This window comes from Notamacropus eugenii, chromosome 1 (genome assembly GCF_028372415.1).
Source record: "Notamacropus eugenii isolate mMacEug1 chromosome 1, mMacEug1.pri_v2, whole genome shotgun sequence".
Lineage (NCBI taxonomy): Eukaryota > Metazoa > Chordata > Mammalia > Diprotodontia > Macropodidae > Notamacropus > Notamacropus eugenii.
Window position 1 is genome coordinate 386,083,790 of NC_092872.1, and position 16,968 is coordinate 386,100,757.

The 16,968-nt window shown below is 38.2% G+C and overlaps 1 protein-coding gene across 1 annotated transcript in view; it reads right to left on the reverse strand.

Moving 5' to 3' along the window:
* Positions 1–4,431, reverse strand: part of LOC140518557 (hepatitis A virus cellular receptor 2 homolog) — a 28,613-nt gene extending 24,182 nt beyond the window's left edge. The window contains exons 1-2 of the mRNA XM_072630839.1: positions 4,191–4,431; positions 3,025–3,363 (exon numbers count right to left, since the gene is read on the reverse strand). Coding sequence (XP_072486940.1) covers positions 3,025–3,363; positions 4,191–4,236 — 385 coding nt within the window. The 5' untranslated portion in view covers positions 4,237–4,431. The remainder of the gene's footprint in view (positions 1–3,024; positions 3,364–4,190) is intronic.
* Positions 4,432–16,968: the final 12,537 nt, after the last annotated feature.

Consider the following 16,968-nt stretch of genomic DNA (forward strand, 5'->3'; position numbering starts at 1 on the left):
CCTTCTAGTTCTAAATCTTTGATTCTATGACCTCAGGCAAGTAATTTGACTTCTCTGAATCTCCAATTTCTCCTGTGTAAAAGGAAGGGCTAGATCTCTAAGATCCTTTCTTACTCTAAATCTCAAGATCCTATGGGATTTGATCTCTTTTGATTCAGCTGAGAGCTCAGGATATAGCAGATCCTACTGAAAATTCCTTCTAGAACTTAAATCTTCCCTTGGTTTTCCCTACTCCCCACATCCCATTCCACAACCACTTCAAAATAGAATGCCTTGTTTGCTTGCTTTGTTAATAAGGAATTGTTGTCACCTAAAGTGTTACCAGAAGTATTCCTCCAATCCAACCGGCTTGGATTCATTCTTGTTACTAGGTCAATCCCTTCTCACATCAAATGCTGCCTTACTTCTCATCTCACGTTTAACAGGAAGAAACATTACCTCTGCTCTCTCCGCCATCCTCTCTCTTTCCCATAAGAAACACTCTAAGCTCAGATAGCAACCAAAGTTTTTCTTCCAAACCCTGTACTTTCCCTAAACTGTGTACCTCATTTCCAAGATACATAAGGCACTGATTCAAATTTATAAGAATGAGAGCCATTCCCTAATTAATAAAAATAATCCAAATACATGAATAGGAAGTTTTGCAAGGAGGAAGCTGAAGTTATAAACAGTCATATGGAAAGCTGCTCCAAATCCTGAATAAATGGGTAAATAAAGATAAGGCAACCCTGAGGTTCACACTCTTACCCCTCAGATTGGTGGTGACCAAAAAAAAAGGTAAATGACAAAAATAGGAAGGGTTAGAGGAAAACAGGCAACTTAATGCACTGTTGGAAGAGCTGTGGATTGGAAAGCAATTAAGAAACCTGTCCCCAAAGTTACCAGACTATGTATTAGACCAATACCAAATGATGTCAAAGAAGGAAGAACCCACATGTAAAAATATTTATAGCAGCTCTTCTTGTTGAAGCAAAGAATTAGGAGCAAGATTTTAAAACCATTAGTTTACAGATGATCATTGACTCCAGTGGATGAGATCACCAAACAAAATAGTGTAAAATTACCCAGGATGAGCTTTGGGGGATCCCTATGATTCACAGGTATGACTTGAATGAAGATGGAGCAAAGGAGACAGAGAAAGAGCAGTCAGACACGTAGGAGGAGAACTAGAAGAGAGCAATGGCAGGAAAAATGAGAGAGAAGAGAGCATCAAGGAGAAGAGGGGTGATTGACAGCCTCAAAGGATGCAGAGATGTAGGCACAGGAAATGAAGTTGGAGAGGATTAGTTTAAGAGGAGCTCTAATTCTATCAAAAATTTTCTGGAATCTTCTTTGTGGGATAAACTCCACAATAAACCCAATTAGAGCTTTCAGTTAATGAAATTTAGTTGCTAGCCCTCATCACTGACTATTTAATGGTTTGTTTCTTTATTATCTGACTGCTTTTAAAAAAATTAGTTTATGGAATAAAGCAAACATTTTCATAATATAGTATAATAAGAAAGTGATTGCACATGTAACTGCAAATCTATTATGTACAACTTGCTATTTCTTTTAAATATATAATAAAGTTATCATGTAAATATCTTTTTTTTCCTTTTTCTCTTCCCTCCTCATCCCCTACCCTAGAGATGGCTACCATTAGACACAAATAGGTAATATATGTAAAATTATTCTACACATACTTCTATTTATCAGTTCTTTCTCTGGATGCAGGTAGCATCTTTTTTTGTATGTCCTTTATAGTTAATTTGGGTATTTATTAAAGTCAAAATGACTTATTTGCTCAAGGTCATTCTTAAAACAATGTTACTGCTATTGTATACAGCATTCTCTTGGTTCTGCTCATTTCTCTCCACTATTTTGTTGGAGTCTTCCTATGTTTTTCTAAGATCATTGAGATCATCATTTCTTATAGCCCAGTAGTATTCCATCACAACCATATGCCACAACTTGTTCAACCTACTGCTTTTTAATGTAACTGAAACATGACCTTCTCTCATGCGGGTAATTGGCATGCCTATTTTTGCCTCAAATGTTTTGCCAGGGTCTAACCAGCTCTAATACTAATCAAGTACCTTAGCTCCTCAAAGGTTGGTGACCATGAAAGGTCACAGTTCAGGGAAGTCAGAGTTTGCAGGGAAGGTTTTGGCTGGTGTCTCAACACAAATACCACCTCTGCCTGCCATACATATATATGATTGTGCTAGAACGTGTCTAAGAAAGGTCTCAGCAGTGAGAGGAAAAATGTATGACCAACACATTTTAAAATTTAATTTGTATTATTAGCATTTTCTGTTTTCTATCTATTGTCTAAACAATCAACAAAACAATAAATCAATCCCTGATTTGTAAGACTTACTGATTTCTGAGGTATAAATGTTCACACTGAAAATTTAAGAAGTGGCTCTCCTGGTCACATTCAAGCTGACATACCCTTGTCTTTCCTGGTCCCCTTCCCATCCCTCCTTACCTCTTTACTCCACACACACTAGTTCCCTTTCTCCCATTTAAAATGTATATCTCTTATATGTATTTGGTTGTTTACCTACTGTCTGGTACCATTAAATATAAGCTCCCTGAGGGCAGGGACCATGTTTTTGCCTTTCTTTGTATCCCTAGGGCTTAGCATAATACCAGTAGTAGGAGCTTAATGAATGCTTGTTGATAATGACCATGATGTTTAGTTGCAAAAAAAAAAAAAAAAATTTAAGGTCAATAAAAGGAAAAAAAAAAACTTTCCTATTAAAGAGCTATTGGTAAGTGGAATGAGCTGCTTTATGGGATGATGCCCCCATCACCATCACCACCACTGCTACTACTGGAAGACTTCAAGAAACAGCTGGGTGACTGATCCTCAGATGTGACTTGCATGGGCTTTTGTATAGATATTGATGGGATAAGATTTCCTCTAAGATTCCTTCCCCCTTTGATGCTTCATGAGGCTGTGAATTTCTGAAAATTCCTTCTTCCTTTGATTTTTCCATAAGAATTTTATAAAGGAGAAAAAGAAAAGACACTTACCTGGTTTGACCACTAATTTGAGAGATGTTTTTTGGTCATTAAATGGGCCTTTAAATTGTATCCTACAGCAATAAGTCCCATTGTCTGTTTCTCTCACATTCTCAATTGTTAGGGACACGTTTCCTTGAAGAAGATTGCCCTTTAATTGGTATCTCTTCATCTTCTGAAATGCCACTCTCTGTCCATCAGTCCTGAGAAATTCTTCATGACATTGATTTAAAGGGCAGGTCCCTCTACCCCAGCACATGGGCACAGTTTCAGTTTTTGGATTAACCACGTAGGAACACGGCAAAAGGACAGTTTGACCTACCACTGCTGTGTAGGTATCTACTGAGGACTCTGCAGGTAGAGATTGAAAAAGAAAAAAATAAAGAATCTAAGGCAATGGAAGGAACAGGGGTAGGCAAGTTTTACTAAAGCAAAGCATATGACAGAAAAATAATTATTCAACTGGTTCACTGAAGTTATTAAATCATTCATCCTGTTTTGAGGTTGACTATCTACCTAGGGGCAGCTAAGTGGTGCAATGGATGGAACACCAGGTCTAGAGTCAGGAAGATCTAAATTCAAATCCAGCCTTAGACACTTACTAGCTGTGTGACTAGCCCACCCTCACTCAAAACAAAGTCAAGTGCAAGTCATGTCATTATTTCTCTAATGGCATGATCTTCTTTGGCAACAAAAGATGAACACGTAAAAAAAGAAAGAAAACCCTGAGCAAGTCGCTTAACCCCTATTTGCCTCAGTTCCTCATCTGAAAAAAGGGGACACCCTGGAAAATGAAATGGCAAATCATTCCAATTTCTTTGCCAAGAAAACACTATGGACATATGGTCACATCGAGTCAGAAACCATTGAACAACAACAACTTGCCATAATAAACCTTGTTATATCTCCAGAGGAAAACTAGAAAAGGAAAACTAGAAAAGGAAAAAATCAACACCTAGGAAAATGGCTAAGCTATCTCTCTCCCATATTTGCAGCTAAGCTACTGGATATCTACACACAGGAGACAAAGAGAGTAGGTAGAACAAAGCCTCCCTCTGCAAACTAACTTACAGTGCTTTTTAAAATAACACTCACATATACCGAATATCCCATCTGCCTCTGCCACACCCTTCTCACAGTAACCTTCTCATGGAGAACCATTTAAATCATCTACTTACCGGTGGACCACAATAGAAGAACAAAAATGAAGAGTTGGAACAACATGGTACCAGTTGAAATCACTAATGGAAAAGTAGGCTTAGTGTAGCCATAGTTTAAACTTCCTAGTTTCACTTCTATTTCCTTGTCTGCTATCTGCTCTTAGAGAACCATATGAAACCCTATGCTTTTCATGGGAACATTCTAGCTTAACATAGCGTCACCTCAGAGCTGGGAGCCTAAAATGAGAGCTGACAATGAAAAGGAAACCTCAGAAACTGTTACTCATCTCCTTGATCACATCTCAGGCTACACAAGCCTATAAAGGCAACAGTTTCACATACCAAAAGCAAAAAGAAAAAGGAACTTCTGACACTTGAAACCTTTGGTCATTATTGACTTCTTTTTCTTACTTCCCTTCTGCCTTGTGCCCAGCACTACAATCCCTCATCAATTCCCCCAGTTCTATTGATTCTGCCTCTGCTCTCCCTTTTCCATCCCCACTAATTCAGGTCTTCATTATCATTCACTTGTATTGTTTCAACAGTCATCCTCCAGATCTCCTTACCTCCATTTTCCTCTACTTCAGTCCTTCCTAATGCACAGGTATAATCACATAACTCCACAGACAAGAAAAGGCAAGGGAAGGCAATTTGGAACTGGAGTTCAAGAGAGCTATTAGGGCTGAATATAAGAATTTTTAAGTCATGCATATAAAGATGATGATCAAACCCATGAAAGATATGACATCAACAAGAAAGGCTAGTATAGAAAATGAAGAGGAAAGTGCCCTGGACAGAGCCTTTGGGCTATGCTTAAAGGATGAAATATGGATCCAGCAAAAACAGACTAAGGAGAGGTGATAAGACAGTTTGGAAGAAAACCAGGAAAAAGGTTGTCACAGATGCCGAGAGTGGAGATGAAAAGGGTGTCCAGGAGGAAGAGGTAGTCAAAATATCAAAAGTTACAGAAATTTAAGGAGAGTGAAGACTGAGAAAATGCCTAACCTTTAGCAGTTAGAACATTGGTAACCTTTAAGAGATGGCTTTTGGTAGAGTGGTGAGCCTGAAAGTCATATTGCAACAGATGAAAAGTAAGTGGGTGGTGAGGAAATGGAAGTACCAAGTATAAAAGACTCTTTCTAGGAGTTGGCAATGAAAAAGAGGAGAAATGCAATATGATAATTTAAGAGGATGGCAGGACCAAGTAAAGTTGCTTGTTTTATTTTTAAAGTTGGAGGAAGTATGGACATATTTCTGGGCTCTAAAACTCATCTTGTTCATCCTCAAAGACTAGAACAAAGGAGGGGAGAAAGGGGAAAGATTTAGAGGGGTTTTGAGATCTCTACAGAAAGTTACTAGTGAAGTTGAGAGTACAACCCTGGTCCCCTCAACCCATTCCAGAGTTCTTTCCCTACAAAGATACTGGAATATCAATCAACTAATTCACAAATATTTATTAAGCATTAACAATTATTGTTACGCTAACACAGCAATAATTGTTATAATAACATCTATGTAATAGAATAACATCTATGTAATAGATGTTATTATGCTAGGCATAATCTACTAGTTGGAGAGGATGCAAAGACAAAGGTGCAACAAATGCCTGCCCACAAGGAGTTCACATTCAGACAGGGGAGAAAGTATGTACTCATGTCAATCAAGACTATGTTACATATATTTTATATATATATATATATGTACATATATATACACACACACACGTGTATGTGTATATGTGTATATATATATATGTGTGTGTGTTGTCATTGTTGAGTTGTTTCAGTTGTGTCCAGCTCCGTGATTCTGTTTGGGGTTTTCTTGGCAAAGACGCTGGAGTGGTTTACCATTTCCTCCTCCAACTCATTTTACAGATGAGGAAACTGAGGCAAATAGGGTTAAGTGACTTGCCCGAGTCACAGAGCTACTAAGTATCTGAGTCTGGATTGGAACTCAGGAAGATGAGTCTTCCTGACTCCAAATCTAGTGCTCTCTCTACTATACCGCCTAGCTGATATATATATATATATATGTAGATATATAGCTATAGATAACTATACACATGTGAATATACATATACACGCACTCATAGTCTTATACAAATTATACAAATAATATATGCATGTATAGTCTTGGTACATATGCACTCATATATATATATACTTAGATATATCTTATATATACATATATTTTATATATAGTCAATAAATATACATAAATGAAGTATATATATTTGTTTCTCTTTTACCCAGGAACCCTGAGGTCCTTCCCCTCCCAGTTTCATTTTTTTTTAATTAAAGGGGCCATCCCTTGGGTAACTACTTAAAGAAGCCTATTCATTGAATGGGTGTATCTCACTCAAAGTGAGAATGTGATAAGACCTTAGCCTGAAAGAGCAAGGGTCTCCCATTGCATCCTGGGCCTTCTCCAGTCATCCTGATGAATATCAGGCCACTGGATCCAGATGACTCTGGAGAAGAAAGTGAGGTCAGTGACCTTGCACAGCCCTCTCTCATTCAAATCAAAGTCAAGTTCAAGTCACATCATCATCTTGATGTCATGGTCCTCTTTGAGAACTAAGGACAAACCCAACAACAATACATATATACACATATAATATGCATGTATATGGTCTTGATAGTATATTTTGTATATATGTATACATGTGCACATATAATATATTTTGTACGTATATGTATATATACATTTGTATATGTACTCATATATATGGAGAGAGAGAGAGAACAAGGTAGATTTGCACTAGCAACTGGGAGCAACCTAGAAAGGAAATGAAAAGGTAAACCTGCTTCAAGAGATGACATCACTAATTCAGATGAAAATTAACCACATACCTACATTCAAACCCCATCTCCCTTAGATCAATGTCATCTGAGGCTACTCTGTCCTTTGCAACTCAATGCTCACTTGCAAAGTCAGTTTTAGTTTAAAAACTGAGGAAATGATGCTGAAACCTGAATCACTATGTGCACCCCATTACTAAGCCTCCACTTTTGTCTGTGGGCTTCACCTCCCTTTCTTATCACACATTTAGCTGTTACTCTAATACCCATCCTCCCCTAACAAACAAGCAGATTGTATCATGGACTTCACACACTTCAGAGTGAAGAGTGGAGAGTCCAATCCTCTGACTTTTAAAGCCCCTCTCAGCCGAGGCCCTTCTTTCCTTTCCAGTCTTCTTACACTTTGCTTCTCTCCAGTACATGGATCATAGGATCCAGCAACAATGGCCTCCTTTTTGTTCCTTTAACATAAAACTCAATTTCTCCATCTTGTGCCTTTTTACAAACTGTGCATTGTAGACTCGGAAAGTTCTCCTTGCTGGTCTTCCTGGCTTCCTTTAGCCCCACCTTCTGCAAGAAGTCTTTCCCTTTCTTCTCACTCCCACTACCTTTCCCCTGAGTTTACCTCCCTTTTACACCAAATAGATCTTAGCTACATGATTGCTTGCATGAAGATTCCCCCATCAATTGTCCTACTGAAAAGTGAGCTCCTTAAAGTAGTATTCTTGGGGTTTTTTTTTTCCTTTCATCGTATTCTCAGAATTTCATATAGTGTCTGGTTCATAGTAAGAATTTAGTAAATGTTTGTTGATTGATCAGAACCAGAACAGGAATTCTCACTTTAATACTTCCTACAGGCTCTGCTTGAGGGCTCCAATGGGTGCAAGAAGGTGAGGAGAAGGCACCATCTAAGAGAATCTATTTCATTTGTGTAGAGAAACATAAGTACTTAAATATAGAACTAGAAGAGACCTCTGAGAACATCTGTTCCAACACTCACATTTTACAAATGAGGAGATTGAGGTTAAGTGACTTGCTCAAGGTCATAAAGTCTCATAGGTATAGTGTCTGAGATGGGATAATGTTTTGAAACATACATATATGTGTATATATGTATACATATACACATGCATACACATGTTTATGTATATATAGAATATATAATTTTTTTTTTACCTTACACACATACCCAGGTTCTAACTCTTAAGTGTTTCTTTGTTTATCTGATATCAGGCCTAAAATGACCACTTCATGCCTTCCACCCATTACTAATTCTATGCTCTGGGGCCAAACAATACAAGTCTACTTCCTCTTCCACAAAACAGTCTGTCAACTGATAGAAGCCAATGATTATCCTTCCTCCTCTTCCCCACCCGCAGTCTTCTCTTCTCCAAGCCATATAATCTCATTTCTTTCAACTTCTCTCCATAGAGCAGAAACCAGAGTCACTTCACTATTTTGTTTGCTCTCTGTATGTTCTCCACCTTCTTTATCAATGTCAGTATATTTTGAAAAAGGTGTCTGGACCTGAGCAAAATATTCTACAGCGAGACACTGGTTTCCTTCAAGAATTAGTTCAAGTACTCGTTGGTGGAGCTGTGAGCTGATCCAACCATTCTGGAGAGCAATTTGGAACTATGCCCAAAGGGCCACAAAAATGTGCATATCTTTGACCCACCAATACCGCATCTAGGACTATATACCAAAGAGATCATAAAAATGGGAAAGGTTTTCACATGTACAAAAATATTTATAGCAGCTCTCTTTGTGGTGGTCAAAAACTAGAAATCAAGGGGATGCCCATCAATTGGGGAATGACTGAACAAGTTGTGGTATATGAATGTAATGGAATACTATTGTGCTATAAGAAATGATGAACAGGAAGACTTCAGAGAGGCCTGGAAGGATTTATATGAACTGATGCTGAGTGAAAGGAGCAGAACCAGGAGAATTTTGTACACAGCAACAACCACAGTGTGTGAGGAATTTTTCTGGTAGACTTGGTCCTTCACAGCAATGCAGGGACGTAAAAAAGTTCCAATGAACTTTTGAGGCAAAATGCCTTCCACATCCAGAGAAAGAACTGTAGAATTGGATTGCAGAATGAAACAGATCATTTTCTTTTGTGTTTTAAAAAAAAGAATTAGTTCAAGTGCCACATTACACAGGAGACTTTTCCTGGTTTCCCCAACTGATTAATACCATCTTGTTCAAGGTCATCTTGTGTCTAATTTTTAATATCTTATAAATATCTATTGTATTTAAATCCCTTTTTTCAGAGGCTGCAAAAGTCAGGAAGTAGACTAGAGGAGGCACAGACATGGGCATTTTGATCTGCAGCTATACCCTCCCTCTTGGTGGCTTTAGCCCTCTCCACCCTGAAAAGGAAGAGGTTGACTTGGGTGGGAACAAGAAGCATGGGGAGAAGTGGGAGCCCCAGGGGCTGAAGAGGGTGAAAGGGAGTGAGGAAGGGGAATAGGGAGAGGCAAAATAAAGTAACTGATAAACTCTAACTTCCTCATCACTAACTTAGCAGCAAAGGGAACCAGAAGCAAAACAAAGAGCAGAATCATAAATGTGTACACTATATATGCAAGGTCCTTGAGGGCATGGGAATACTTTACCTTGTGTTTCCAGCCCCTGGCAGCGGCTGGCCCATAGTATGAATTTATTTTGATTTTTTTTTTTACTTTCTTTTTATTCTTGTATTCAACAAATATTTATTTTCTTTTTTTTTTTCAATTAACAAAAATCAATTCTTCTTTCCCTCTCATTGGGGGAAAAAAGAAAAGCTTGATAATTAACATGCATAGTCAAGCAAAACAAATCTCCACATTGACCATATCCAAAAATGCATGCATCTTTCTGCATCTTGAGACCATCACCTCTCTGTCAAGAAGTGAGTAGCATGCTTCATCCTTGGTTGTCCGGAATTATGTTTGGTCGTTGGGCTAATCAAAGTTCTCAAGTCTTTCAAAGTTGTTTCTCTTTATGATGCAAGTCATACAAGTCTTACCAGATAATAAATGCTTGATTGACCAGAGCCAAGTATAGATCCATCACCTCCTCATTCCTGTAAGTTATGCCTTTCTCAATGCAATTTATGGTTAAACTAACTTCTTGGGAGTGACATCATATTGTTGATTCATGATAAGCTCCATTAAAACCCCCACATTTTTTTCAGACAAATCTAACCATGTCTTCTGCATTTTCTACTTGAGAAGTCTATACCAGAACCCAGATGTAAGGCTTTCTATTTATTTTTATTGTGTCACTTTGTTAGATTCATCCCAATAGTCTAGCCTATCCAGATAATCTTGGATCATGGTTGTCAACCAGCGCTTTAACCTAGAGGCTAATCAGAGACTTGTTTAGTGATGCTTAGGACATAGAGTAGCAGTTTTGATGAAAGAACCACTGCACACTGAGTCCTCAAAAGCCTCTAAAGATTCTAACCCAATGACTTAGCAGTAGGCCTCTTAGCATACTACTTCATTGAGGAGTCAAGAAATCTGGACCATAGCTTGAGATCTGCCACAAACTAGCAGTTAATAATAATAAATAACTCGTATCTCTATAGAACTCTGTAGTTTCTAAGATATTTTCTCAAGAACATTGGATTTGGAGCCAGAAGCTTTGGGTTTCAATCTCATCTGCTAACTTTGGACAATTAACTTAACCTCTCTTACATTTTATTTTTCTGATTTGTAGTATAAGGAGTTTCGGTCAGATTATTTCTAAGTTCCCCTCCAGCTAAAAGTTCTATTATCGTATGAAGCAGATGACACAAATAAGGCAAATATAATTGGCTACATTATAATTAATAACATTTTACAGAAGAGAAAATTGAAACCTAAAGAGAGAAGTAGATTTGTCTAGTGTTTCATTGCTAGTTAGAATCCAAAGACCTAGGTGTGGTCACCCATTCTTTCATAAAGTTCAGTGATTTTTCTCCTATGTCCCACTGCCATAGTTCTGTGGGCCTCAGTTTTCCCACTTGTAAAAGGCAGGGGTAGGGCTTAATGACCTCTAGGATTCCTTTCAGTTTCTAGATCTGAATCTTCAAATATCTTCTTTGAATAATTCTTGACTTTCTTGGAGGGATTTCCCTACCCTGATAGGCAATGGGAAACAGAAGGAAAAAAATAGAACTATTAAACAAATGCTTGATTTTCTTAGCAAGGAGCCATAACTGAGAACTGAAGCCTGATTCAGTCTATTTGGAATTCTGGGCTCAATGGAGACACTTTAAAATGGGAAGCCAAAGAAATTCATTTCAATGCAACTCAACAAGTATTTTTTCCTCTTTTTAATAGTATTTTTTCCAATTACATGTAAAGATAGTTTTCAATATTCTTTTTTTATAATATTTTGAATTCCAAATTTTCCTCCTTTCTTCCTTTCCCTCCCCCCCTCCCCAAGACAGTAAGCAATCTGTTATAGGTTCTACAAGTGCAATCATTCAAAAAGCATTTTATTACGCCGTTAGTATATACTAGGAACTATATTAGGCGCTTGGTACACAAAAACAACAATAAAATAATCTCTACCCTCAAGGAGCTTACATTTTAAACATGGAAACAACATGTACACAAATAAGTAAATACAAATATATAGATACATCTATAGATAAATAAATGTAATATAAATGCAAAGTATTTTAAAATGTCTTTTCCTTTTGTAATGGGGGAAAAACATCACCCTCTAGCCTGGTTCTCTGAACCACAGAGCTTAGCCTGAAAGGTGTTAATGTCTGAGACCAGGAAAATTGCCTTGTTAACCATGACCTTCTGAGACATTCTTCTTTCTTCCCTATTGGTTGGGGAAATTAGTCATCATATCACTGGATCTCCTGTGAAGTAGTCATGTCCTGTTTTCGAAAATAAAGAAGTGTATACAAAAGACATTTCCCAGAGGAACTGTAGATATGCATAACACCCAAATTCTCTAGAAGCAGCACTTTTTGGTTTTATCACCTATTCCTACCTCTAGCTTTTGCTCTGACTCTTTCAGTGCCCAACCCCAAATTTTATTGGCAAAGAGATGAGAGTGCCACTCATTGGTGGGTCTTCCATATTGCAGTTTGCAATGACCCATTTAGGAAATAAGTGTTAAGATGGAGCATGTGGAGAATTAATCAGTGGTTTTGAATGATAACTAAACTGGAGTCGCAGAAAGAGTTTATAAATGTAATTGCACTAACAAATATGTGTTCATCTTTTTAAACTTCATACTGACAGCTTTTGTTTTAATATTACCTTTATTTCCTAATATATCCTATCCCTTTCATTGCCCAGTAATTCATCCATTAAATATAGCCCTAGCCCTAACCCTAACCCATTCAAAAGAAAGAGAAAAAAGCACTTCAGCAAAAGTAACTAAAGCATCAGTTAAGTCAGATAGCATATATAGTATTCTACACCATAGCTTTCCACCTGTTCAAAGAGCAGGAGCACTTACTTTCCTTTTCAATATTAATGGATGACTAAAGACAACAACTGATCATTCAGATGTTTATTAAAGTCAATGATACTTCTTTAAAAGGTTGTCGAAAATGCTCAGAAGTGTTACCAGCTTCATATTGTGAACAATGATGCCCCCAAGCTAATCTAACTTCTCTATATGGTGGCATCCATGGGCCCCCTTCTCTGCTATTCATTTGACTTTCCTTTTTGGAAAGTCACTTGGTGAATATGCATTTATTAAGCATCAGTTATGTGCCGAGAATCATGCTAGGCACAGGGAAGACAGAGAATAGCAAAAGATAGTCCCTGTCCCTGAAGAATTTATAATCTCATGGGTCAGCTCTTACTTCCTGGGAACATGATTGGTCAATGTATGGATTCTCTTTCTGTTCAAATTTGGGGTAAGGGCTGTTGTTTAAAAAAAAAGGCACCCCTGCCTATCTGGAAGGGATAATAAATTTGAAACAGAGGGAAATGTGTAACAGGGACTTTGGAATATGCCCAGATCGTCATGGTAGGTACCCTCATGGGTCTTTGGAGTGTGCCCATATTGGCTAACATGGAGGTATTCTACCATGTGGGTGATGGTTGCCTCCTTTGATTAGCTACCTCTTTGGATTATCTGTCGTCTTTGGAACAGGCAAGACTGAAACAGTCAATCTCTTTCTAGCTCATTTTCTTTCCTGCATAGAATATAGAGATAACATGCACACATACACACACACACACACACACACACACACACACATACACACATGCACAGCAGGTTATAGAGGGGAAGGACTTCCTTCGCTTATTCTCCCTCTCTTTAACCCCAGCTCAGAGAAATAAGCCAGGAGATTTTTGTTTCTATTCTGTCATTTATCTTTCTCAGTTTCAGGTACCAATGTGGTGGTCTCCACCAGAACCTCGAAACTAGGAGTTCAAACCATGATGAGCTTGAAAACAATATTCCAGACCTAGAATTCAGGATCCCTGATTATACAGATTTAAGAATTATCTATGTAGAGGCAGTAGTTGAATTTATTGACCTCCTTGAGGTCAGGGACTATATTTCTTTTTTCATATTTATATATTCAGTGCTTAGTACAGTGGCTGGCACAGAGTGGGGACTTAATAAATATTTATTGATTTATCAATTAAATCCATAGAAGCTATTGAAAGAGAAAAGTGTAGAGAGAGAAGAAGATCCAGACAGAACTTTGTGGGACAGGCAGAAGTAGGAGATAGAGAATGATCCAGTAAAGGAGATAGAGAAGGAGAAGTTAGAAGGTAGGAGGAAAACTAGGAAACAGCAGTGTCTTGAAAGCAAAGGGAGGAGAAAGTAATCCAGAGGAGAAAATGGCTGACTATTAAAAGTTATAAAGAGGAAAAGTAGAATGAGGACTAAGAAAAAGGCACTCAATTTAATAATTACAAAATAATTGGGAGAAACATAGTGGCTTGAGAGATACCTATAGAGTCTAGAAGAACTAGGTTCAAGTTTTAGCTCTGAAATCCCAGATAAGTCATTTACCTCTCAGGGCCAGGCAAATCTCTAAGACTATAAATTGGAAAGAAGTTGCTGTCCTGCATCTGTAGAAGTTTGCTCACTATATCGATATTTGCTTACTATACCAAGAAAACCACAAGTCCAACCCCTTCCCCCATTAAAAAGTCGATGGTACCTTTGGACAATGTATTAGTTACAGTAGAGTGGTAGAGTTAAGTGGAAAGTGATGGAAAGTGTTGGACTGAATTGGAAAGTGATGGAGAGTATTGGACTGGGAAGTGATGAGCTGTAAGTAGCAAGTGTAGACAACTCTTACTAGGAATCTGACTATGAAAGGAATATGAGATACAGACTGATACCTTCAAAGATGGAGAAGAATGAGGCCTATCTATAGGGAGCATGGAAAGGGTCAATAGGCAAGAAGAAAATGAAGATAAGAAAAGAGAAAAGGAATAAACAATGGGGCAAACTCCCAGAGCACATCGGAGAGGATGGGATCAAGGGGCTGGTCTTGACAAAGGGAAGGACCACCTCTTCTTCAAAAGTGGAAGGAAAGGTAAAGAGAGCAGGGCATGATATAGGGGAGCTTTGAGAAAAGAGAGGTCCTATGGTTTCTCCCATTTGTTTTGATTCTTCTATGCAACATGACTAACGTGAAAATGTGGTTAATAAGAATGCATGTGTCAAAACCATATAAGATGCCGTCCCAGGGAGGGGGGGAGGAGGGAGGGAGAGGAAATCTAAGACTTATGGAAGTGATTGTAGAAAACTGAAAACAAATAAATTAATTTTCAAAAAAGAAAGAAAAGAAAAGAGAGGTCCTTGCAGCTTACTTTCTTTCTCATAAAATAGAAGTTAAGATGTGCTTGGATTAGGATTTCTTAACCTGGGATTCTTGCCTTTGGATGAGGGAGAAAATTATATTTTTATCCTTATTTGTATAATTTAAATTTAAGATTTTCTTCACTTTGTTAATATACACGTATGTATGTGTATACATACACATACATACGTGTATATACGTGTGTATTTTATATCCATATCTATGTACATATACATGTGTGTATATATAAATTTACATATATATATATATAATATATATAAATCTGAGAAGGGTTCCGCATACTTCATAAGACTGCCAAAGGAATCTGTGACATACAAAAAATGTTAAGAACCTCTGACCCAGATGGAAAATGATGTAAGAGAATTAGAAAAGAGGTTTTCAACAATTGTTATGGGAACTGGGATAAGGAGTTACTTGGGGAAGAACAAATCACTTCTGGGCATCTGTGAGCACCCAGATTAAACCAAATAATGAATTTTTATTGGACCTAGACCACAGAGTTGTGTGACTGAATTCAGCTGACTTCAGCCACACAAAAGTAGCAGTTGAAAAAGCAGGTAGTGGAGAGTATTCCAGGATTGAAATGTGGGAAGGCAAGAGCAGGAAGGGAACCAAGGAGGGTACAGTATAAAGAAGAAATGGTCAGCTACAGGAGCAGAACTGAGAAGAGAACAAGGGCAGACTAGGTAAAGGAGGTTAGGTTAAGAGAATAGGGAATTTCTGAACTTCCCAACAAAGATGAAACATTGGCTTGGACGGAGTCAGGTAGATGGAAAGATATGTAACCCTAAGCCAAGAACTGACTATGTTAGAGTATAGAGAGACTTTTTTCTCCCAATAATCATACTCTTATTGCAATTACCCCCTAATGGGTCACCCTGCCCTAAGTCTCTTCCCAATCCATCTTTCACAAAGATGCCAAAGAGTTATTCCTGGGAGGGCAGAGAAAAGGGAAGAAGAGATGGAATTTGAAACTCAAAACTTTAGAAAACAACTACACAAATGTTAAAAGTTGTTTTTAGATGTGTAATGATAATTTAAATGGAGAGATCTTTCACATTCATGACCCTGCCTAGGTCACGTGGAAGCTTGAGTCACATGGAGTCTGTGGTGGAAGGAGTTTGCTGAATGGGTAGAATAGGAAGAGGCAGAGCTAGAGCAGAGCTGAGAGGAAATGAGTCATGAGAGCAGTCAGAGCTAGGAAGGATGCAGGCAAGCAGACAGCTGGCTAGCATGAGTGAAAGGACCTGCTTGTGATTAGTTTAATGGAATTGGTTTGTGGGAAACCTAGGAGGGGGAAGGCTTGGGGATGGTGTTATTCTTTGCATTGTTATTGTGGATAGATTTTTGTTGCTATGATGGATTTGACTTTCTGGTGTCTGAAAAATGTTTTGGTTCTGTCTTCCATATGGAGAGTCTGTGGTATTTCATGATTTGGAATTGTACCAGGATACTCATGGCTACAGTAGGTGCTGTTAATATCACATTGGTGCTATAACATGTAATTGGGGGGGGGTGAGGAATATGAATTTTTTGAAATAGAGTTATTCTCAAAGTATAAGGTCGACAATGACATTCCTCTGCTTAATATACTCCAGTAGCAACCTTGAGGATCAAATGCAAACTCCTTTGCTCGGCATTTAAGGCCCTGTACAACCTGTTTTTCCAGTCTTATTAGACATTACTCTCCTTCACATACCCTATGATTCAGTCAAACTGGCCTTCTGGCTGTTCCTCATATACAATGTCCCCTCCCTTATGTCTCTGCCTCTGCCTAGGTTGTCCCTCTACAGCTGTAATGCCAGAGCTCCCCGCTCTTAGAATCCCTAGTTTCCAACTTGAGGTGGTCCAGGATGCCAGGGAAGCTTGGGAACTCAGTTCCCAAATGAAGTCACAAAAAGGCCACACAACTGAAAGGAATGAACATTAGAAGGAAACAGGGGTGGAAAATCTGTGGTTTTCTAGGTCCTGAAGTGTGGTCCTTTGATTCCAAACTTCACATAACAGATTCCCTTAATAAAAGGATTTGTTCTGTAAAACTTGGACACAGTCAAAAGGTCCCACCTAAGGACGTTGAGGGTCATATGTGGTCTCAAGGCCACAGGTTCCCCATCACTGGATTAGGGGACAAAAAGTTTAGAGTTTGTTAACCATAAGGGGAATCCACTACCTTGAAATATAAGATCTTATGATT